This window comes from Zeus faber, assembly GCF_960531495.2.
Source record: "Zeus faber genome assembly, chromosome: 9".
NCBI lineage: Eukaryota > Metazoa > Chordata > Actinopteri > Zeiformes > Zeidae > Zeus > Zeus faber.
This window is the reverse complement of record NC_137197.1, coordinates 17,252,580-17,270,181: the sequence shown is the minus strand read 5'-3', so window position 1 is coordinate 17,270,181 and position 17,602 is coordinate 17,252,580. Positions and strand designations below refer to the sequence as shown.

The 17,602-nt window shown below is 46.9% G+C and overlaps 2 protein-coding genes across 2 annotated transcripts in view; one reads left to right on the top strand and one right to left on the bottom strand.

The window, feature by feature from the left end:
• Nucleotides 1–6,633, top strand: part of npas1 (neuronal PAS domain protein 1) — a gene marked incomplete at both ends in the record, with an annotated part of 28,916 nt that extends 22,283 nt beyond the window's left edge. Inside the window, 6 exons of the mRNA XM_080006433.1 lie at nt 11–126; nt 681–877; nt 1,271–1,377; nt 1,706–1,853; nt 3,595–3,707; nt 5,546–6,633. Of these exons, the coding sequence (XP_079862559.1) occupies nt 11–126; nt 681–877; nt 1,271–1,377; nt 1,706–1,853; nt 3,595–3,707; nt 5,546–6,633 (1,769 nt within the window). The remainder of the gene's footprint in view (nt 1–10; nt 127–680; nt 878–1,270; nt 1,378–1,705; nt 1,854–3,594; nt 3,708–5,545) is intronic.
• Nucleotides 6,634–11,727: 5,094 nt separating this feature from the next.
• On the bottom strand, nt 11,728–17,403 carry tmem160 (transmembrane protein 160). The gene is made up of 4 exons (XM_080007426.1): nt 17,118–17,403; nt 16,815–16,839; nt 13,702–13,794; nt 11,728–13,060 (listed from the first exon to the last, which is right to left on the bottom strand). The coding sequence occupies exons 1-4, from the start codon at nt 17,361–17,363 to the stop codon at nt 12,705–12,707; spliced, it is 720 nt and encodes a 239-aa protein (XP_079863552.1). The 5' UTR covers nt 17,364–17,403; the 3' UTR covers nt 11,728–12,704.
• Between the last annotated feature and the right edge of the window lie 199 nt (nt 17,404–17,602).

The following is a 17,602-nucleotide window of genomic DNA, read 5'->3' as shown; positions in this document are numbered from 1 at the left end:
TCCCCCACAGCAGCTCCGTCCAGTCCCCACTCCCCTGGTGACGAGTCTCCCGACCGAGGCTTTTTCATCCGCATGAAGTCGACTCTCACCAAGAGAGGTCTACACGTCAAGTCCTCTGGCTACAAGGTACACACAGAAAGCCTGCTGCTGGCAGGGAGCGCTGTGACAATAAGTCAATATTGGCACGTGGATGTTTCCAGGCCGGGGCTGTTATTTAACATGTGCAGTTTGGTGCAGATTTGACCATGAACAGGCAGGTTACAAACCACTTCCGGTTTCGTGGCGCGACACAAACTATAAGAAAGCCCTAATGTTTTTCCAGCCTTGTTTTATTGTTTTTATTTATTTTATTCAAAATTGTGACTGCACCAGACCCTTGACACCCTGGCATTAGATCCTTGACACCTTGTCTTGCTTCACCAGTGACATGGCAATGCCCTGTCTCATGTGGAATATGTATTAAAACAGTCAAATATATTCTTTTGAACACCTAAATGAATAATTAAAGTGTACACACTTTAAGCAGGCAAGAGGTTTCGGCAAAGGTGTCCCGTGTGAATTTCTCGAATTGCTCACGCCCTCATCTGTAAATCAAAAGTCATGCAGGGTTAATGATGGCGGCATAAAATTCAAGGCCAGACATACGACAGTATTTACGACACTATCTTTTGGAGTCTCAGGTTATCCACGTGACTGGGAGAATACGCTGCCGTCCGGCTCTCGTCCCCGGCTCCACCCGCTCCGTGCGTCGGCCGCTGGGGCTGGTGGCGCTGGCGCACACGCTCCCCCCCTCCACCCTGAACGAGGTCCGCATGGAGAGCAACATGTTTGTCTTCCGGGTCAACATGGACCTGCAGGTCACGTACTGCGAGAATAGGTGAGTGTGTGTGCATGTATGTGCGTGTGTGTGTGTGTGTGTGTGTGTGTGTGTGTGTGTGTGTGTGTGTGTGTGTGTGTGTGTGTGTGTGTGTGTGTGTGTGTGTGTGTGTGTGTGTGTGTGTGTGTGTGTGTAAAGCTGTATTTTTATCAGCTGGACTGCAGGCTCCACCCATATGCATCATCATGCATTGTGCTCAATCAAAAAAAAAAAAAAAAAGAAATTGCATATGCAGTGCAGGGACATTTTTGCTGATATATTCTTGACCACGCGCTAAACAATTAGGGGGTTGAGACACCTGCCATCTGTTCACAGCGTTGACTGTTTTGGGCTGTTTTTTTTTCGTTTTCCGTGTGCGTGTGTGCGTGCGTGTGCGTGTGCGTGTGCGTGCAGGATCTCAGAGTACATGGATCTGACCCCGGCAGAGGTGGTGGGGCACACCTGCTACCACTTCATCCATGTGGAGGACCTGGACAACCTCAGACAGAGCCATGAAGATCGTAAGCTCCTTGTCATTCCAAGGCACATAAAATCGTATTAATATCCTTTATTAACTACCCGTCTTTCCCCTCCCTCCCCCACCCGCTCTTCAATCTTCTGCAATGATTCCTGAATAAAAGTGGTCGATGTGTTGATGGGGGGCTTGCACTTGTGACAGGTGCCCTCTGCTGTCATCATCATGAAATGCAACATGTCTGCAAAGAAGTCTGCAAACTCTCTCTCCGCTTTCCTGTCCTGCATCTCCTGTCTCCTGTATTTTTTCCACGGTTATCCCATAATATTCGCCCCCACCGTCTCCCCCCCCCCCCCCCCTTCTCGCTACCCCAGTGCTGAGGAAGGGCCAGGTGGTGACCGGGTACTACCGCTGGCTCCAGAGGAGAGGGGGCTACCTGTGGATCCAGTCCTGCGCCACCGTCTCCATCAACCACAAAGCGCCGCACGAACGCAACGTCATCTGGGTCAACTACGTCCTGAGGTGGGTGGGGTCGCTGACAGGATTTTGGGGGAGTTTTCCCCAGAACTACCGCAGGTAGAGTTTAGCTGGTGTGATCCTCCACCTCTCTGGGTGTAGGAGATGAGTATGGGAAGGAATGGGGATGGAAAATAAAATGGAATTGGGGAAAAAAGTTTAAAAGTTCGATTCCAGTTTAAAAAATTCAGCATTCTTACTTAAAATGCCCACGCCTACAAAATGAATTGCTGTATTTTCCAGATCGATCCTCTGGAATCTGTGTTTAAATTATGGGCAATTTAATACATTCAAACAATTTTTTCGAAGCTGTTGTCATGATTTAATCGTAATATCTTCGCTGATGTTGATTTCCAATGGGTCATATTTATTAAATCACCTTTTCCAGTTGACTCACGTTTTGACCTTAATAAAAATCTATTGAGAAAATTCACACTTCACACACTCTTAACGCCATGCACTCCCTGAATGAACGCAACTTTAATCAAGAAGCCAAAGTCCCACTACAAGAAATCAGGAGATTAAAAGTGAATTAATTGAGAAATTAGGTGATGAACATTATGAGCTGGAGCAGTTAAAAGGGAGGTTTGGTTTTACATTCACCTGTTCATGCCGGCCTGTACTTTCAATACCGTAGTTCCATTGGAATGGCAAATGAGGATGTCTACACGAAACCGTTTATGACAAAATGCGTGTTATTGATATCGAGCCATACAAATTTCCCTGCCACGGCACGAAGATTAGCAGAAACTCTCGAAATTTGCCCCTTTTGGTTTCTGTACAAATTAGATTTCACTGTTTAAATCAACAGCTCTCCTTATTAGCGGCGTCTGAGCCTTTGTTCTCCGGCTACAAAGACACAATAACAGCAGTTGCACACTGCATTACATGGCACAAAACATGCTTTTCCTTTGTTTCCCTGACACATACACACGCACGCGCACACGCTCACACACACGCACACACACACACACACACACGCACACACTGAAAAGACACGCTAAATAGCACAAACAAAGGTGTGCACGCAGCGAGAGAGAGTCACAGAAAAACAAGAGGAGTAGGCTGCATTTCGATGCTAATTGGGCTGAAGCTATATAATTACAACAAATGGATGTCAGAATTTTGGGGCTGAATGGTGTTTTAGTTAATTAGCGCTGTAATTACAAGAGCTCATTAACTTATCCAACGGCCCCTTCTCTGTCTGAGCTTAAATATCTATGGGTGGGCTGCAGAGAGGTGTGTGTGTGTGTGTGTGTGTGTGTGTGTGTGTGTGTGTGTGTGTGTGTGTGTGTGTGTGTGTGTGTGTGTGTGTGTGTGTGTGTGTGTGTGTGTGTGTGTGTGTGTGTGTGTGTGTGTGTGTCTCTGTGTGTGTGTGTGTGTGTGTGTGTGTGCGCGTGTGTGTGGGTGCGTTTACGCTGTCTATCTCCTCCTGTATCCGAGTCGTCCCGGTGCCGAAGGGGTTGTTGTTTTGAGTGCTGGCTGTGTATTAGGTGGAGGTCAAAGGCGAGACGGAGAATTTGGCCGCTGCAGCTTGTTTCAGGGTTTGATTATACGTTGTTACCGTCACTGAGTATTCACTCGAATCACCGCTGCAATATTAAATTCTACGGCAGTACTAAGTGCTTCCCACGTGGCAAACGTTTTATTTTGTCCCGCCCCTCCCTCCCCCTCCTCCTCCCCGCTCCATCCATCTCTCTGTCCCTTTGTCTTCCACTTCCTCCATCCATCTTGCGCCCTCTCTCAGTCGGACGGAGTTGCCTGACACTCCGTTGGATCTGCTGCAGCTCCCGGAGAGCATGAGAGCGGAGCGGCTTCGAGTCAGTTCCCCTCCCTCCAGCAACGCCCCGCAGGCCCGAGGTACGAGCGTGCACCCGCTGGCTCTGTGGGTGGAGGAAGGAGTGACCACACCTTTACTGAACCTTTACCTTTTTTGCTGGAGTAGAAGTACAAATACCCTGACACACCTCATCACCCTAGTCGTAGTGAAAGTACCATATTGACATTTCTACTTCTAAGTGCAAAGTACTTGTACTGTATAGTAAAAAGTATACAAGTACCTTCCACTTGAATCTATTTAAAGGCGCAGTGTATAGAATTTATGGAATGGAATTGGCAGAAATTGTATATAATATTCACAAGTAGGTTTTAAATAGTGTATAATCCCACAAAAATGAGAATCGTTGTGTTTTCCCTACCTTAGAATGAGCCATTTTTATCTCCATAGGGAGCAGGTGCGCTTCACGGAGGCCGCCTTGTTGCACTGGCATGTTTCTTCTACAGTAGCCCAGAACGGACAAACCAACACCGGCTCTGGAGAGCGGCCCTTGGCGTTTTCGCGAGTTTCTTCCACAGAGGCCGTCATGTTGCACCACCATGGGGAGGGGTATTCAGTTGGTTACGATCTGCAACCTCACTGCTAGATGCCACTAAATTCTACCCACTGCACCTTTAAAGTATTAAAAGTACTCATATCCAGTGCCCTGGTATAAGTCTACAATTCGGCATTAAGTACTACTGTTCCCTTTTTTCTGCAGATCATACAGAGCCTGATTACAATTTACAAAAACAAATAGGATTTGGATATGGAGCAATGAATCATTGCTGAGGAACCCTAAATCAGCAGTTTGATAGATTTGATAGAGCCAAACAGTGCGTTCTCGGAGGACATTACTTTTAACAATCATATGCATTCTCATACATAAAGTGCAGTGCAGTAGCGGTCAAACAAAATAAGAGCTGGGTTAAAAACTCACAACTCACACCAGCACTGATGAAAGCAACAATAACAGGAAGCACATTAATATGAACTCACCTCATGAGAAGGCTGATGTTGCATGGCAGACACCAAATGCTTGATGTCTGGCTGAAGGGACGGCGGTCACAGGTGAAGATCTGGCTCAACATTCAGTTTATTCCTGAATTTCATCGTCGACGCCACACGCACCGAAAAGCCAAGTCTCGCAGAGAAAAATCGTCGGGAAAGGCTTCAGAAAATCGCAACAGCTCTGTCGGACGGATCGTGATTCGCGTTCTCGGCGCCCGTACGTGATGTTTCGATGACTTTCTTCTCGCCCTGATGCTCCTTGAGTTTATTATCGAAAAATTCAAGCGGCTTGGGCACGACAGTCAGGCGGGACTGTCCCGCCCGTCCAATGTCCCGCCGGGACTTGGCTTGTGGTCGATGTACCAATGGCGTCTTTCCTTTTCAGTGTGCCTGGTGCCACCCAACCACCCATTGTGATTATCACCTCAAGTTCAAAATTGTACAGGTGCACGTCGATCGTGGTCCGGCTTGGACGTAGTACGCCCTACCATAAGTTCCTTTCTCTCAGTGATGATGCATTTTTGAATGTTTTAAAGAAAAAATACCATGAAATGATTTTTTTTTTAATATATATATTTAAAAAGGTTTTTGTAATAATAATAATAATAATAAAAACATTTATTTGTTTATTTATTCAATAAAATCGATGTGTTTTGCCCATGATTTGATGGCCCACTTGCAATACCCTCTCGGCCCATAGGTTGGGAATCGCTGCTCTAAGCTATAGTATTTTGCTTTGAAATGTAGTGGAGTAGAAGTCGTAACCGAACGCTCCTTAACTAAGTACAAATACTTGAACCATCTACTTAAGTACAATAACAAAAGTACTTTTACCCTTGAATTAACTGAGCCTCCCTCCTTCCCTCTGCAGGCTCCCAGCCCATGAAAAGCTCAGTGAGTAAGGGTGACTCTAAAGGCAGAGACACCTACCATCCTGCCGCCGTCCAATCAGACGACAGGAGGAAGCGCCCGCTGCGGGCGGAGCCTGAGGGCGCCCCTCCGGAGACCCGGCGCCGCCTGGAGGAGCTGCGCCAGGCCGACGACAGCGTGTCGGCCTCCTCCGACCTGGCCAGCGAGAGCGAGGAAGAGGAGGAAGAGGAGGAGACGGAGTGGGACCAGGGCGGAGACGGTGACAGGGTGAAGCTGGAAGAAGGGGGCGGAGGGGCCAAGCGGAGTGGGGGGGGCGAGACCCCCTCCAGAGGGGAGAGGGGGGGCCGGCTGCACAACGGCCGGGCCGTGATCCAGCAGCTGAAGAGCGTGGTGACCCCATCCCCTTTGTCTGGCAGTCCCAGCATCAAGACTGAACATGAAGCGCTGTCCAGTGGGGGGCGCTGGGGAGCACACGCACAAACCCCCACCTTGCACACGGCGTCCAACCCCACCCAGCCGCAGCCGTCCCACACGCACACGCCCTCCGGCAGCCTCAACGGGGACAGCCCCACCACCCCGGTTCCTGACTCTTCTTCCAGCAGCGAAGCCCCCCCAAAAGGTCTCTTCACCCCGCCTTCGCCGGCTCTGTCCCCTGCCATGTCCGTGTCCTCCCCCATGCCTCGGGAGGAGAGGGTGGTGTCTGTGAGTCGGAGCAGCGTGGGCGGAGGCGGCACTCCGGACTTTGAGCTCCTCCAGAGACTGGCCGCCGGTGGCGCGGCGGGGCGGGTCCTCTTCCACCCGCTGGCCCTCGGGCCGCAGGGCCCCCAGAGCCTCTACGCCCCTAGCACCATCCGCTACGCCCCCCCGGAGCTTCCCCCCTCCCACCACCACACACAGGGACACATGGACGGCCTGCAGTTACGCTCAGACCACCACAAGGGACCCCCTCCGGCCTTCTTCCCCCACCTCCAGAGGCTTGCCGGTCTGCCGCCCTTCAGCGGCTTCTCCCCCTCCGACAACCCCTTCTCCTCCGGCCTGCCCTTCTGTATGAATGGGCTGAGGGGCGCGGCGGGCTCCGAGGAGGACTAAGAGGCTCGGGGAGCGAGGACGAGGGCCGCGGAGGGAGGAACGAGGGTCAGGGCGATTGGCAGACGGCGGGGAATTGGAACGAGATGTTGAAAAGGGCAGAGGAGCCAGATGTGACAGGACATTAAGCCTCTAAGGGCATTACTAATTGGACAATGAGTTCAATAACAGAAATCCAGAGTGTGTGACAAGTCCCTGCCATAAGAAATTATTGCGTCCTATTGTGGACAAGTGACAGTGACTGCGGGAGAAAAATGGGACATGGGTACTTTTGACTGGCTGTCCCTCAAGACTCTTGCTGATCCAATAATGAACTCAACTCTCCGTCTTTGTCTCGATGACCGTGTTGATATCTGTGTCTCTTCCACTCAAGAGAAGCCATATTGTATATAAAGACAGAACCATGAATACCCTCAGCTCACACTCTTCTCACTGTCATCCTAATTAACCCTCCGGCTGCGGAGGGAGGTGGACGCTTGTCCGCGGGAATATGTTTGAAATTAAAAAAAAAAAAAAAAAATTAAAGTTTTTATTGCAGTAATATACAAATCATCTCTTACACTGGGCTTGATGTAAGCATTATCCATGGTATTTAGGGACAGCCTAGTTGTTTTTTGTACTTTGGGGAAACCCAGCAATTTACAAAAAAAATACACAAAAACATTTGTCAGTAAGTCATACTTAAAGCACACTATTGAAGACAAAAATGAAGACTAATATAGCTCCAGACATTCCATTACCTGTGGGGGAAATAGTACAACACGATTTCTGTTGTTTGTGTGTAGGAAAAAAAAAAATCATTTGTTAAACTGAGCCCAGAAATTTTAGTATACGCTGTATATTGCTAAAACTGTGTTTGTGTACAAAAGCCATATTGTTTTTTTTTTTTGTTTGTTTGTTTTTTTAATTACCTTTTAATTTTGTGTTTACATCGGTTGAGAGGGATAGAATAATATTTTAAAGAGATATAGATAGGCACTATAACATTATGGGTTGTTTTATTTCGGGGGGGGCGGGGGTGCATCACTCATCCAGGTACCTTTTATAATATTCTTTTAAAATGTTTTAGGCGAGAAAAGGATGGAAAGGGATAATTATTGTTGTCATTTTTAGCCACTGTTTGTCCGAGCACTTGTTCAAATTTGTTTTGATATGAACTCAAAGCACTTCATCACTTAATGTTCTCTTTGTGATACTGTAAAACAGAATGTAAAACTGGAGTGGCCCCGACGCCACAGCCTGACCACTGTGTGTTACATTAAATGGCCATTTAAAAAAGGCCAGTTTCGACAGGTGGATATGTGGTGAATATACCGACGGCAGGAGGTCGGTCCATGTGTGGTCATTAAAAGAAGACTGTAGGTGGTCAAAAAATATGAACTGTTTCAACAGAGTTTCAACTCAATTTTATTCCTTCCGAGAGGAAGTTCAGATTTTAAAACTGGAATTACATTTAAACTCTTCCATCGTTGTGCTTCAATTATTGATCTCAGAATAATCTGGAAAATCTGCAAAAAAAAAAAAAAAGCAAACAACAACAATGCACTTTCACAGTATACTGTATGATGAAACTTCCATTAAAATACATAACTGTGCTTTATTTAAAGAGCAAATAATTTCTTCTACATTTGAAATTGGAAAAGAACATGACAAACACGACTACGTAGTTGTCTGAATGTAAAGTTTCATTCCAAGATGAGATAAATAAAATAGAAAATGTAATAAATACATGACACATATTTACACACACTTTTTCTGCCGTAAGTAACGCTTACACCTAAAATATTTAAGGCAATTTTCAAAGGTTTAAAGACATAAAATGGAAAATTGAGCCGATGCAGACATATCTATTACTACGAATCAAGGCATTCTAATTGAATCATTTCACATGTAACGTTTTTGGAATGAAACACTTTAATAATTGAGAGAATCCAAGGTCATGCAATGAAATGTAGGTTTCTGAGTCTCGGATATGAGGGTTCACTGTAATATCTGACTTCTGATTGTCTGGATTTGATATGCACTATACACCCAAACTGCAGTTGTAACATATTAGGGTGTGCATTCACACATAATGTGTGTGTGTGTGTGTGTGTGTGTGTGTGTGTGTGTGTGTGTGTGTGTGTGTGTGTGTGTGTGTGTGTGCGTGTGCGTGTGTGCGTGTGGTCGTGCGTGCGTGCGTGTGCATGCGCGCAGGCACATGTGTGCGTTTAGATGAAAAGCTCCCTCTGCCCATCACTGTGAATCTAACCACATTCTTTCATTTTTGTGAATATTTCATCAATTCCTGATCTTCAAATAAAACAAACCAATGTAAAAAGAACTCATACAGATGATAATAACAATAAAATATTCCAGTAGAAGAGCACAGCTGTAACTTTCTTGTTTCCTTTTTGCAATAAATCAAATGCTTTTGTAAAAAAAATCACTTGACAATGAATTACTAATTTCAAAGTGAATGATTAATTTTTTGCGTCGTAACATATTTTTGACGGATGAAGAAATTCCATGTCAACGCGTGACTAATTAAGACACATCTGCCAGAAAAAAATATTTATCGTACACTTTGTTTATTCTAGGATTATGGATCATTATATTTATTGCAAACAAATGAGTACATTTATACACCTCACAGGCTTCTCACGCATTACATTTTTATAAGAGCCGTCTCCAAAAAGTCATCATAAAAAAAACAGCAAATAACAAATGCTAAACTGAATTTTAATTTTTTTTATTAAAACGCATACGAAATACGATTTGTTTTATCTGCAAATGCTCTCACGGAGACATGCCCATGAGCGCATTCATCCTTCGCCTGCGTTTTTCTCACTGAACGTAGCAGAGCTCTGCCTGGGCGAGGGAGGGACTTCCCAAAAATGTAGGCCTATGCGGGTTTAAAATGAAAGGCACACTTTGTAGAGGCGGCAACAATGACCCTGTCTTGGAATGCTGCAGCGGGGACGAAGGCCATTAGAGAACGTGAACAAAGACTCGCAGTAAATGGTTTTGAAAAAATTAAGACAAAAGCATATTGTGTCGTGTGTGTGTGTGTGTGTGTATAGGTACGTGTGTGTGAGTGAGTGTATGCGCGCAGGCGTCTCAGACTGTCTGAGGTCGTGGTCGTGTGTGTGTGCGTGTGCGTGTTTATACATCGGCACTTTGCTTGTGTGTATACATTTGTGCGTCTCCATGAATTTGTGAGTGTGTGTTGTCTGAAGGAGCCCCAGGGAGGGGCTCTGACATTGAAGACGGGTTAAATCCTGTTTTACATTCAAGTGGCAGGCCCTAGTTCATTAGAGTGAGGATCATTCCTCCTCAAGACCAAAGGAAGCGCATACTAAACAAGAGCAGTTGTTGGGGAGAAAATACCAGCGTACGTGCAAGACCGTATGCAGTGTGTGTGTGTGTGTGTGTGTGTGTGTGTGTGTGTGTGTGTGTGTGTGTGAGCGTGTGTGTGCGTGTGTGTGCACACACCGTGACTCGGGCAGACAGAATAACCTGCAGTTCCTCATTTAGCTCATCTTTTCTGTGAACTGCTGCTGATGGCTGTTTCAGAGTGAGAGAAAAGGTGTGGCTCGTGCAGCGGAGACGTGTGTGTGTGTGTGTGTGTGTGTGTGTGTGTGTGTCTGTGTGCGTGCGCTCGCGTGCGTGCGTGCATGCGCGAGCATACCTGATTGTGTATCAAGGCATCTGTCCCCACTGTCTGCCGCTCTGCCTGTCATTGAGTCACCCGCACGCCCTCTCTGTCAGTGACTTTGACGGCTTATCTTGCCCCCTGAATTGGAGTCGCGCTCCCCTGGGAAATACCTTAGCACATGTAAATGCGTTGGAAAGCGTGGAAATATGGGTAGGAATAATGGAGAGAGGGCTGAAGGGAGACTCCCAAATGGCTCCCTCGCAATACACCTCCGTCCGCAATGCTCCATCCGTTCTTCCGCCACCACCCCTCCGCCGGTCTTTTCATCTTCCATTCCCCGTGCCTCTATGGTTCTCCTCCGCTCGGCACCTTTCCCTCTGCCACGCTGTTTCTCAAGGCTGATCTTCTGATCCATACACATGGCATTTAACACCTGAACGCAAAACCAGATTAACATTCCCTCCCCCCCCTTTGAAGAGAGAGAAAAAAAAAAAAAAAAAAAAAGTTTGCAGTTTTGACTTTTGAGGAGCGAGGGCGTCCCTGAGACTGAAGGTGCTCAGGACCCCGGCCCCGGACCCGAAGCCAAGGGGGCTGGTGCTGGGTCCAAAGCAGGGGCCGCTGTGGTTCTGCCCCTTGGAGGGGTCTGGGGGTGGACTCTGTTTGTCAGTGAGGGCGCGTCTGCTGCCTCTGGGCGCTCTGCCCTTTAGAAGAGCCAGGCCTCAGGAGCCTCCTGCATGCCAAGCAGACCTGTGCAGTCAGATGCAGCCGCGGAGGAGATCGGCGGAAGGGGGGCGGGGGTGAGGGTGGTGGAGTATGGGGGAGGGAGGGAGGGGAAGCAAACGTGAGGAGGAGTCAAGAGAGGACTAGAGGGTGAGAGGGGTAGCAGGAGATGTAAAGGAGAGAGCGGCGCAAGGGAGGGGGGGAGGGGCGGGAGAGGAGGGCAGGGAGGGGTACTGGTCATACTGCAGAACCCACGCAGACACAAGCTGCATGTGAAACACAACTGCACTGAGACACCCGGGGAATAAACGAGGAGGGACGGGTGGAAGGGAGTTTGGAGGAGAAGGAGAACAAGAGAGGGATGGGGTGGTGGTGGGTGGGGGGGCGGGGGGATGAGAGGAGAAAGGGTGACTCTGAGGTGAGTCTCAACAGCAACTCTTTGTGTCGATGGCTAAAAGATAACAGAGACCTTCGCCCTAACCCAGTCACTGATAGTTATCACAGACATCCTCGCCCTCTCCCGCACACACACACACACACACACACACTCCTCAGGTACTGTTTTCTTGCCAGTGCGGCTTAATATTCACAGGCGTTTATCAAGAAAAGCAAAAACAAAAAAAGCAAGAACTAAGAACTTCAATATATTGCATCGCCCAACCTTGATGACAAAATGTTTTTTATTAGTTATTTATATAAATTAAACGCAACAAATTGGACTAGTCCGTCTAGTCCCGAGTGTATATTTGTTGTTTTATTACGTACATTATAGCGCAGGGAGGAAGAATACACAAATACAGCAAATCATCATCCTCAAGTAGTGCCGTGATATATTGTCCTTTTTTTTTTACACAAAATGGTAATTTTCAGAGTGCGAAAACCAAAACAAGAGTAAAATAGGAATAAACAGTACAAAACCCAGCACTTCAACACAGTTGAAGTACAACTTGTACTCTTGACATTTTTTTTTATTTTTTTTAATTTTTTATTCTGGCCCTCCCCCAAAAGCCAAAGATAACACATACATGAAATATGCACACAGCTCTGTCCATTCACTCATAGATCATAAGAACAGTATAATTAACGACATAACTTTCTGATCACTTCAAGTATTATATTGTTAATCAATTGTACTTCCAAATTCTCCCCCTTATCTTATCTTCTCTTATTATTTGTGTTGAATTTTTTTTTAAAGCATATACCAGAGTTTGAATAATGCCAAGTCACCAGTACAGGATGAATGTAAACCTGTTTAGAAAGATATTATACTGAGTTTAGGTTTTGAGAGGTGGTGTGTGTGTGTGTGTGTGTGTGTGTGTGTGTGTATGTGGGTATGCGTGTGTGCGTGTGCGCGTAATAGAGAAAGGAGAATATAAAACATTTTTTTACCGCAGTTCTGATTGATAACGCTTAAGTAAAGCAGGCTCTGAAACCATTTATACAAAAATGAGAAAATAAACATCCAATAACAACATATGAACTACAGATGAGTAATGACCATTTTTTTCCCCTCATTGCCATTTGACAAAGAGCACATGCACACACATGCACGCACGCACGCACACTCCCTACCGTGAGCATGAATGTAAAAAAACAAAAAACAATCATGTTCTCACGTACATACAAATCAGAAGAAACTCTGATTCCAAGCAACATGCTCCTGCCCAAAAGATTTTCTTTTTTTTCCTTTTTCGGCTTTCCTGTCAGTGGGAGGACACTACTTGTCCTGACCTTTGTTGTGACTGTCCTCCTTGGCATGGCGCCTGTGGTCATGCGAGCCGTGGTAACCTCTGTTCTCTCGTCTGTCGCGGCACTCCCGGCACTCGTCGTCGCCGCCGCCGCCGTCGTCGTCGTCGTCGTCGTCCTCCTCGCCCTCGTGGATGATCTCCACCTCCAGCCGGCCGATGTAGAGGGATACCGCGCACAGCCAGAAGAGGGCGACCGTGCCCACCACGGCCCCGTGCAGCAGCACAGCCGGCAGGGACAGCAGCAGCATCCGCCGCAGGGAGAACAGGCTGACCATGTAGGAGGCGCCGCCGAAAGAGACACACAGCCCGCCGAGAAGGAAGAACGCTGCGGAAGGAAACATGGGGATGAGGGGCGATGTGTTAGTGGTCGGGTGAAGCTGCATCCTAGCGGTTTTTATTTGACGCTCAATTCATTTAGATATATTGAATGGAAAGTTGCTAATCACATCCAACAATAACTTAGAGACAAAGGGGGTACATTTGGAATAAAATATTGAGTAGCTTCAATTGTATTATCCACCTTCAACATGTTAATTTATTATTTATTTTATTTTTAGTTATTATTATTATTATTATTATTATTACTACTTCTATTATTATTATTATTATTATTATTATTACTACTACTACTACTACTACTACTACTTCTATTATTATTATTATTATTACTACTACTACTATTATTATTATTAATATCCCTTCCATGGGGAAGTGATATATTTTAATATTGCAAGCATTCTATGGTTGCAGTGCCATCCATATCAAGAGTGGTTGTTCAAATAATATTACCAATCCCAGAAAATTATTAAATCATGGCCATCAATCATATTATTATAGAACATACTTTTTTCTAGTGTATCATTTGAAGCTGAAATGACAAGAAGAAGAGGACGAAGAAGAAGAACAAGAAGAACAAGAACAAGAACAAGAACAAGAACAACAACAACAACACCACCACCACCGTACCATATCCTGCTTCTCTTCCCACGTCGCTTTGGACGAAGGCGATCACTCCGATCCCCGTCGCCAGGAGGCCGTTCCTGAACCACGACAGGAATCCTAAAATACAGAGTCAAGGTCACAAATGAGCTGCGGCTCTGTGGCTAATGCATAGGCGGGGGGCTTTATTCAACGACATTATTTAGCAGACTATAAATAAACATTACAGTGTGCATTGTTAGAATAAAAGTACAGCTGTAGTTGTGTATTGAAGGTAATTATTTGTTAACGCTACCGCTTTATTCTAGCCCTTTGTACAGATTATTAATTGGATATTAATTCCCCTTCTCTTCCTTCCTGAATATTCTTGTTACCCTTAAATATTCCTGTTACCCTGAACTATATTCCCATTTTCCCAGTGGTTATCCACAAAGATAGGATAGGATACAGATCCCATCCCTGTTCGAAACTATAGCCTGGAATCCAATTAGTTTTATTATGCTGGAGCTGTAAGACGTCACTATGAATAGTACTCAACTGGAATAAACCCTAAATATAAAGGAACGGTCTCGTCTCTTTTCTACCCAGGCCTTACTAAAATGTAGGTTCCCATCATTTTTTATTATTATAATTATATATTACTATTTTAGAAACTGACCACTCTGCTGCAGGGTCGCATTGTGCTTAAATGCAGTCCCACGCGGGGACATTAAAAAAAACCATTACATTTTCTGTTAAAAAACGGGAAGCTAAAGATATTGTCAGGCAGCCTTGAAATGTAATACTCATCCCTTTTTTTTTATGTTTTGAGTGAGTCTTTTGGCACATCCGCAAATCGGCTCCTCTGGCTACGTCTGCTGACGTAAGAGACTAGAAACAGGAAGTTGTGCAGCTCCATCTTAATAAGGCCCGGGTCAAAAAACAGTCAAAACGCCATTGTTCAGGGCGGTACCCGTTTGAATGATTCTATATCATTCTAATTGCTTTCAGTTTCATTTAGCAGTGAAGAAAATGTAAATGTAATGTAATGTAATTCCATTCTTAAATGGATGGTAAAACCCTGTATCGGCCTCCTAGCAGCAAATGAGACCACATTTGCAAATGAGGCTACATTCGGGTGTGTTACATTATTGATGCTGGACTAAGAAATGGGCCCCGGTCAATCAGGGGAGGGAGGGAGGAGAAGCTGGAAGTCACCGTGAGCCTGTGAGCTCCAGCAGCCTCCAACCCTCCATTTCTAACAGCCTGCTCCAGCAGCCTCCAACCCTCCATTACTAACAGCCTCCTCCAGTAGCCTCAAACCCTCCATAACTAACAGCCTGCTAAGCAGTTTCCAACCTTCCATTACTTACATCCTACTCCAGAAGCCTCTAACCTTCAATTACTAACAGCCTGCTCCAGCAGCCCCCAAGCCTCCATTCCTAACAACCTACTCCAGCAGCCTCCAACACTCCATTACTAACATCCTACTCCAGCAGCCTCCAACCCTTCATTTCTAACAGCCCGCTCCAGCAGCCTCCAACCCTCCATTACTAACAGCCTACTCCAGCAGCCTCCAACCCTCCATCACTAACAGCCTGCTCCAGCAGCCTCTGACCCCCCATTACTAACAGCCTGCTCCAGCAGCCCCCAAGCCTCCATTCCTAACAACCTACTCCAGCAGCCTCCAACACTCCATTACTAACATCCTACTCCAGCAGCCTCCAACCCTTCATTTCTAACAGCCCGCTCCAGCAGCCTCCAACCCTCCATTACTAACAGCCTACTCCAGCAGCCTCCAACCCTCCATCACTAACAGCCTGCTCCAGCAGCCTCCAACCCTTCATTTCTAACAGCACGCTCCAGCAGCCTCCAACCCTCCATCACTAACAGCCTGCTCCAGCAGCCTCCAACCCTTCATTTCTAACAGCCCGCTCCAGCAGCCTCCAACCTTCCATTACTAACAGCCTACTCCAGCAGCCTCCAACCCTCCATCACTAACAGCCTGCTCCAGCAGCCTCCAACCCTCCATTACTAACACCTACTCCAGCAGCCTCCAACCCTCCATTTCTAACAGCCTGCTCAAGCAGCCTCCAACCCTCCATTACTAACAGCCTGCTCCAGCAGCCTCCAACCCTCCATTTCTAACGGCCTTCTCCAGCAGCCTCCAACCCTCCATTTCTAACAGCCTGCTCCAGCAGCCTCAAACCCTCCATAACTAACAGCCTGCTAAGCAGCCTCCAACCTTCCATTACTTACAGCCTGCTCCAGCAGCCTCCAATCTTCAATTGCTAACAGCCTGCTCCAGCAGCCTCCAACCCTTCATTTCTAACAGCCAGCTCCAGCAGCCTCCAACCCTCCATTACTAACAGCCTACTCCAGCAGCCTCCAACCCTCCATCACTAACAGCCTGCTCCAGCAGCCTCCAACCCTTCATTTCTAACAGCCCGCTCCAGCAGCCTCCAACCTTCCATTACTAACAGCCTACTCCAGCAGCCTCCAACCCTCCATCACTAACAGCCTGCTCCAGCAGCCTCCAACCCTCCATTACTAACACCTACTCCAGCAGCCTCCAACCCTTCATTTCTAACAGCCTGCTCAAGCAGCCTCCAACCCTCCATTACTAACAGCCTGCTCCAGCAGCCTCCAACCCTCCATTTCTAACAGCCTTCTCCAGCAGCCTCCAACCCTCCATTTCTAACAGCCTGCTCCAGCAGCCTCAAACCCTCCATAACTAACAGCCTGCTCCAGCAGCCTCAAACCCTCCATAACTAACAGCCTGCTAAGCAGCCTCCAACCTTCCATTACTTACAGCCTGCTCCAGCAGCCTCCAATCTTCAATTGCTAACAGCCTGCTCCAGCAGCCTCCATCCCCCCATTACTAACAGCCTGCTCCAGCAGCCTCCAACCCTCCATCACTAACAGCCTGCTCAGCAGCCTCCAACCCTCCATCACTAACAGCCTGCTCCAGCAGCCTCCAACCCTCCATCACTAACAGCCTGCTCCAGCAGCCTCCAACCCTCCATCACTAACAGCCTGCTCCAGCAGCCTCCAACCCTGCATCACTAACAGCCTGCTCCAGCAGCCTCCAACCCTGCATCACTAACAGCCTGCTAATGAAGGTTTGTGTTGAACTCAAACTTGAGTTCAAGGCGACTCACCAGTTTCGTGGGACTTTCTCAGCATCTGCAAGGAGAGTGTACGAGAACATTGTAACTGAGGGAAAAGAAATTCAGCGAAAACCGTAAAACGATAATCGTTGACTAGGACTCTGGTGACGTCATCCGACAACATAATATGCTGTTAGTTGACGTCATCAGAGTCCCGTGTCAGGGCAAACGAAAAAGGGATACTCCTGAGAAATCAAGTGGCTATATTATTTCGAGGTCGAGAGACACGGGTGTTTCGATTTGTATTGTTTGTTTTGTTTTGTTTTGTTTTATAATTTCCGCATTCAAACGCACCATGGCATCCGCCCTATCGAGCTCCGTCAGCGGGTGCTGGTGCAGTTGTTCCGGAGCCCGGCTCTTGCCCCACGGTCCCTTCTCCCCGGCGTGGCTCCGCACCGGCCCGTGGCCATGGAGCCTCCTCGCCGGGGAACCCCCGGTAAGGAGGTGTCGTGGCGGCGTCTGGGCGATCCTCGTCAGCCCTGCGAACCGGGATACGACCTGCGGTAGTTGCCTCCTCGTGTACAGACTCAGAAAAGCCATCACATCGCTGCCAGAAACACAACACGACCTCTGCGTCACCTGTGAACCCGCGACGTGATGACGTATACGGAAGTAGGCGGCCCCCTTCCGTACGCTGAAAAAGAAATCAACTCAGTCAGTTTAAAACAATGAACTACTTATAGAAAATGAAATAGTTGTTCAAAATTAACAATCGCGGTTCTCCTAAGTTTCAAATATACATTTTAGCTTTTTTATTTTTTATTTTTACGTTGATCCAA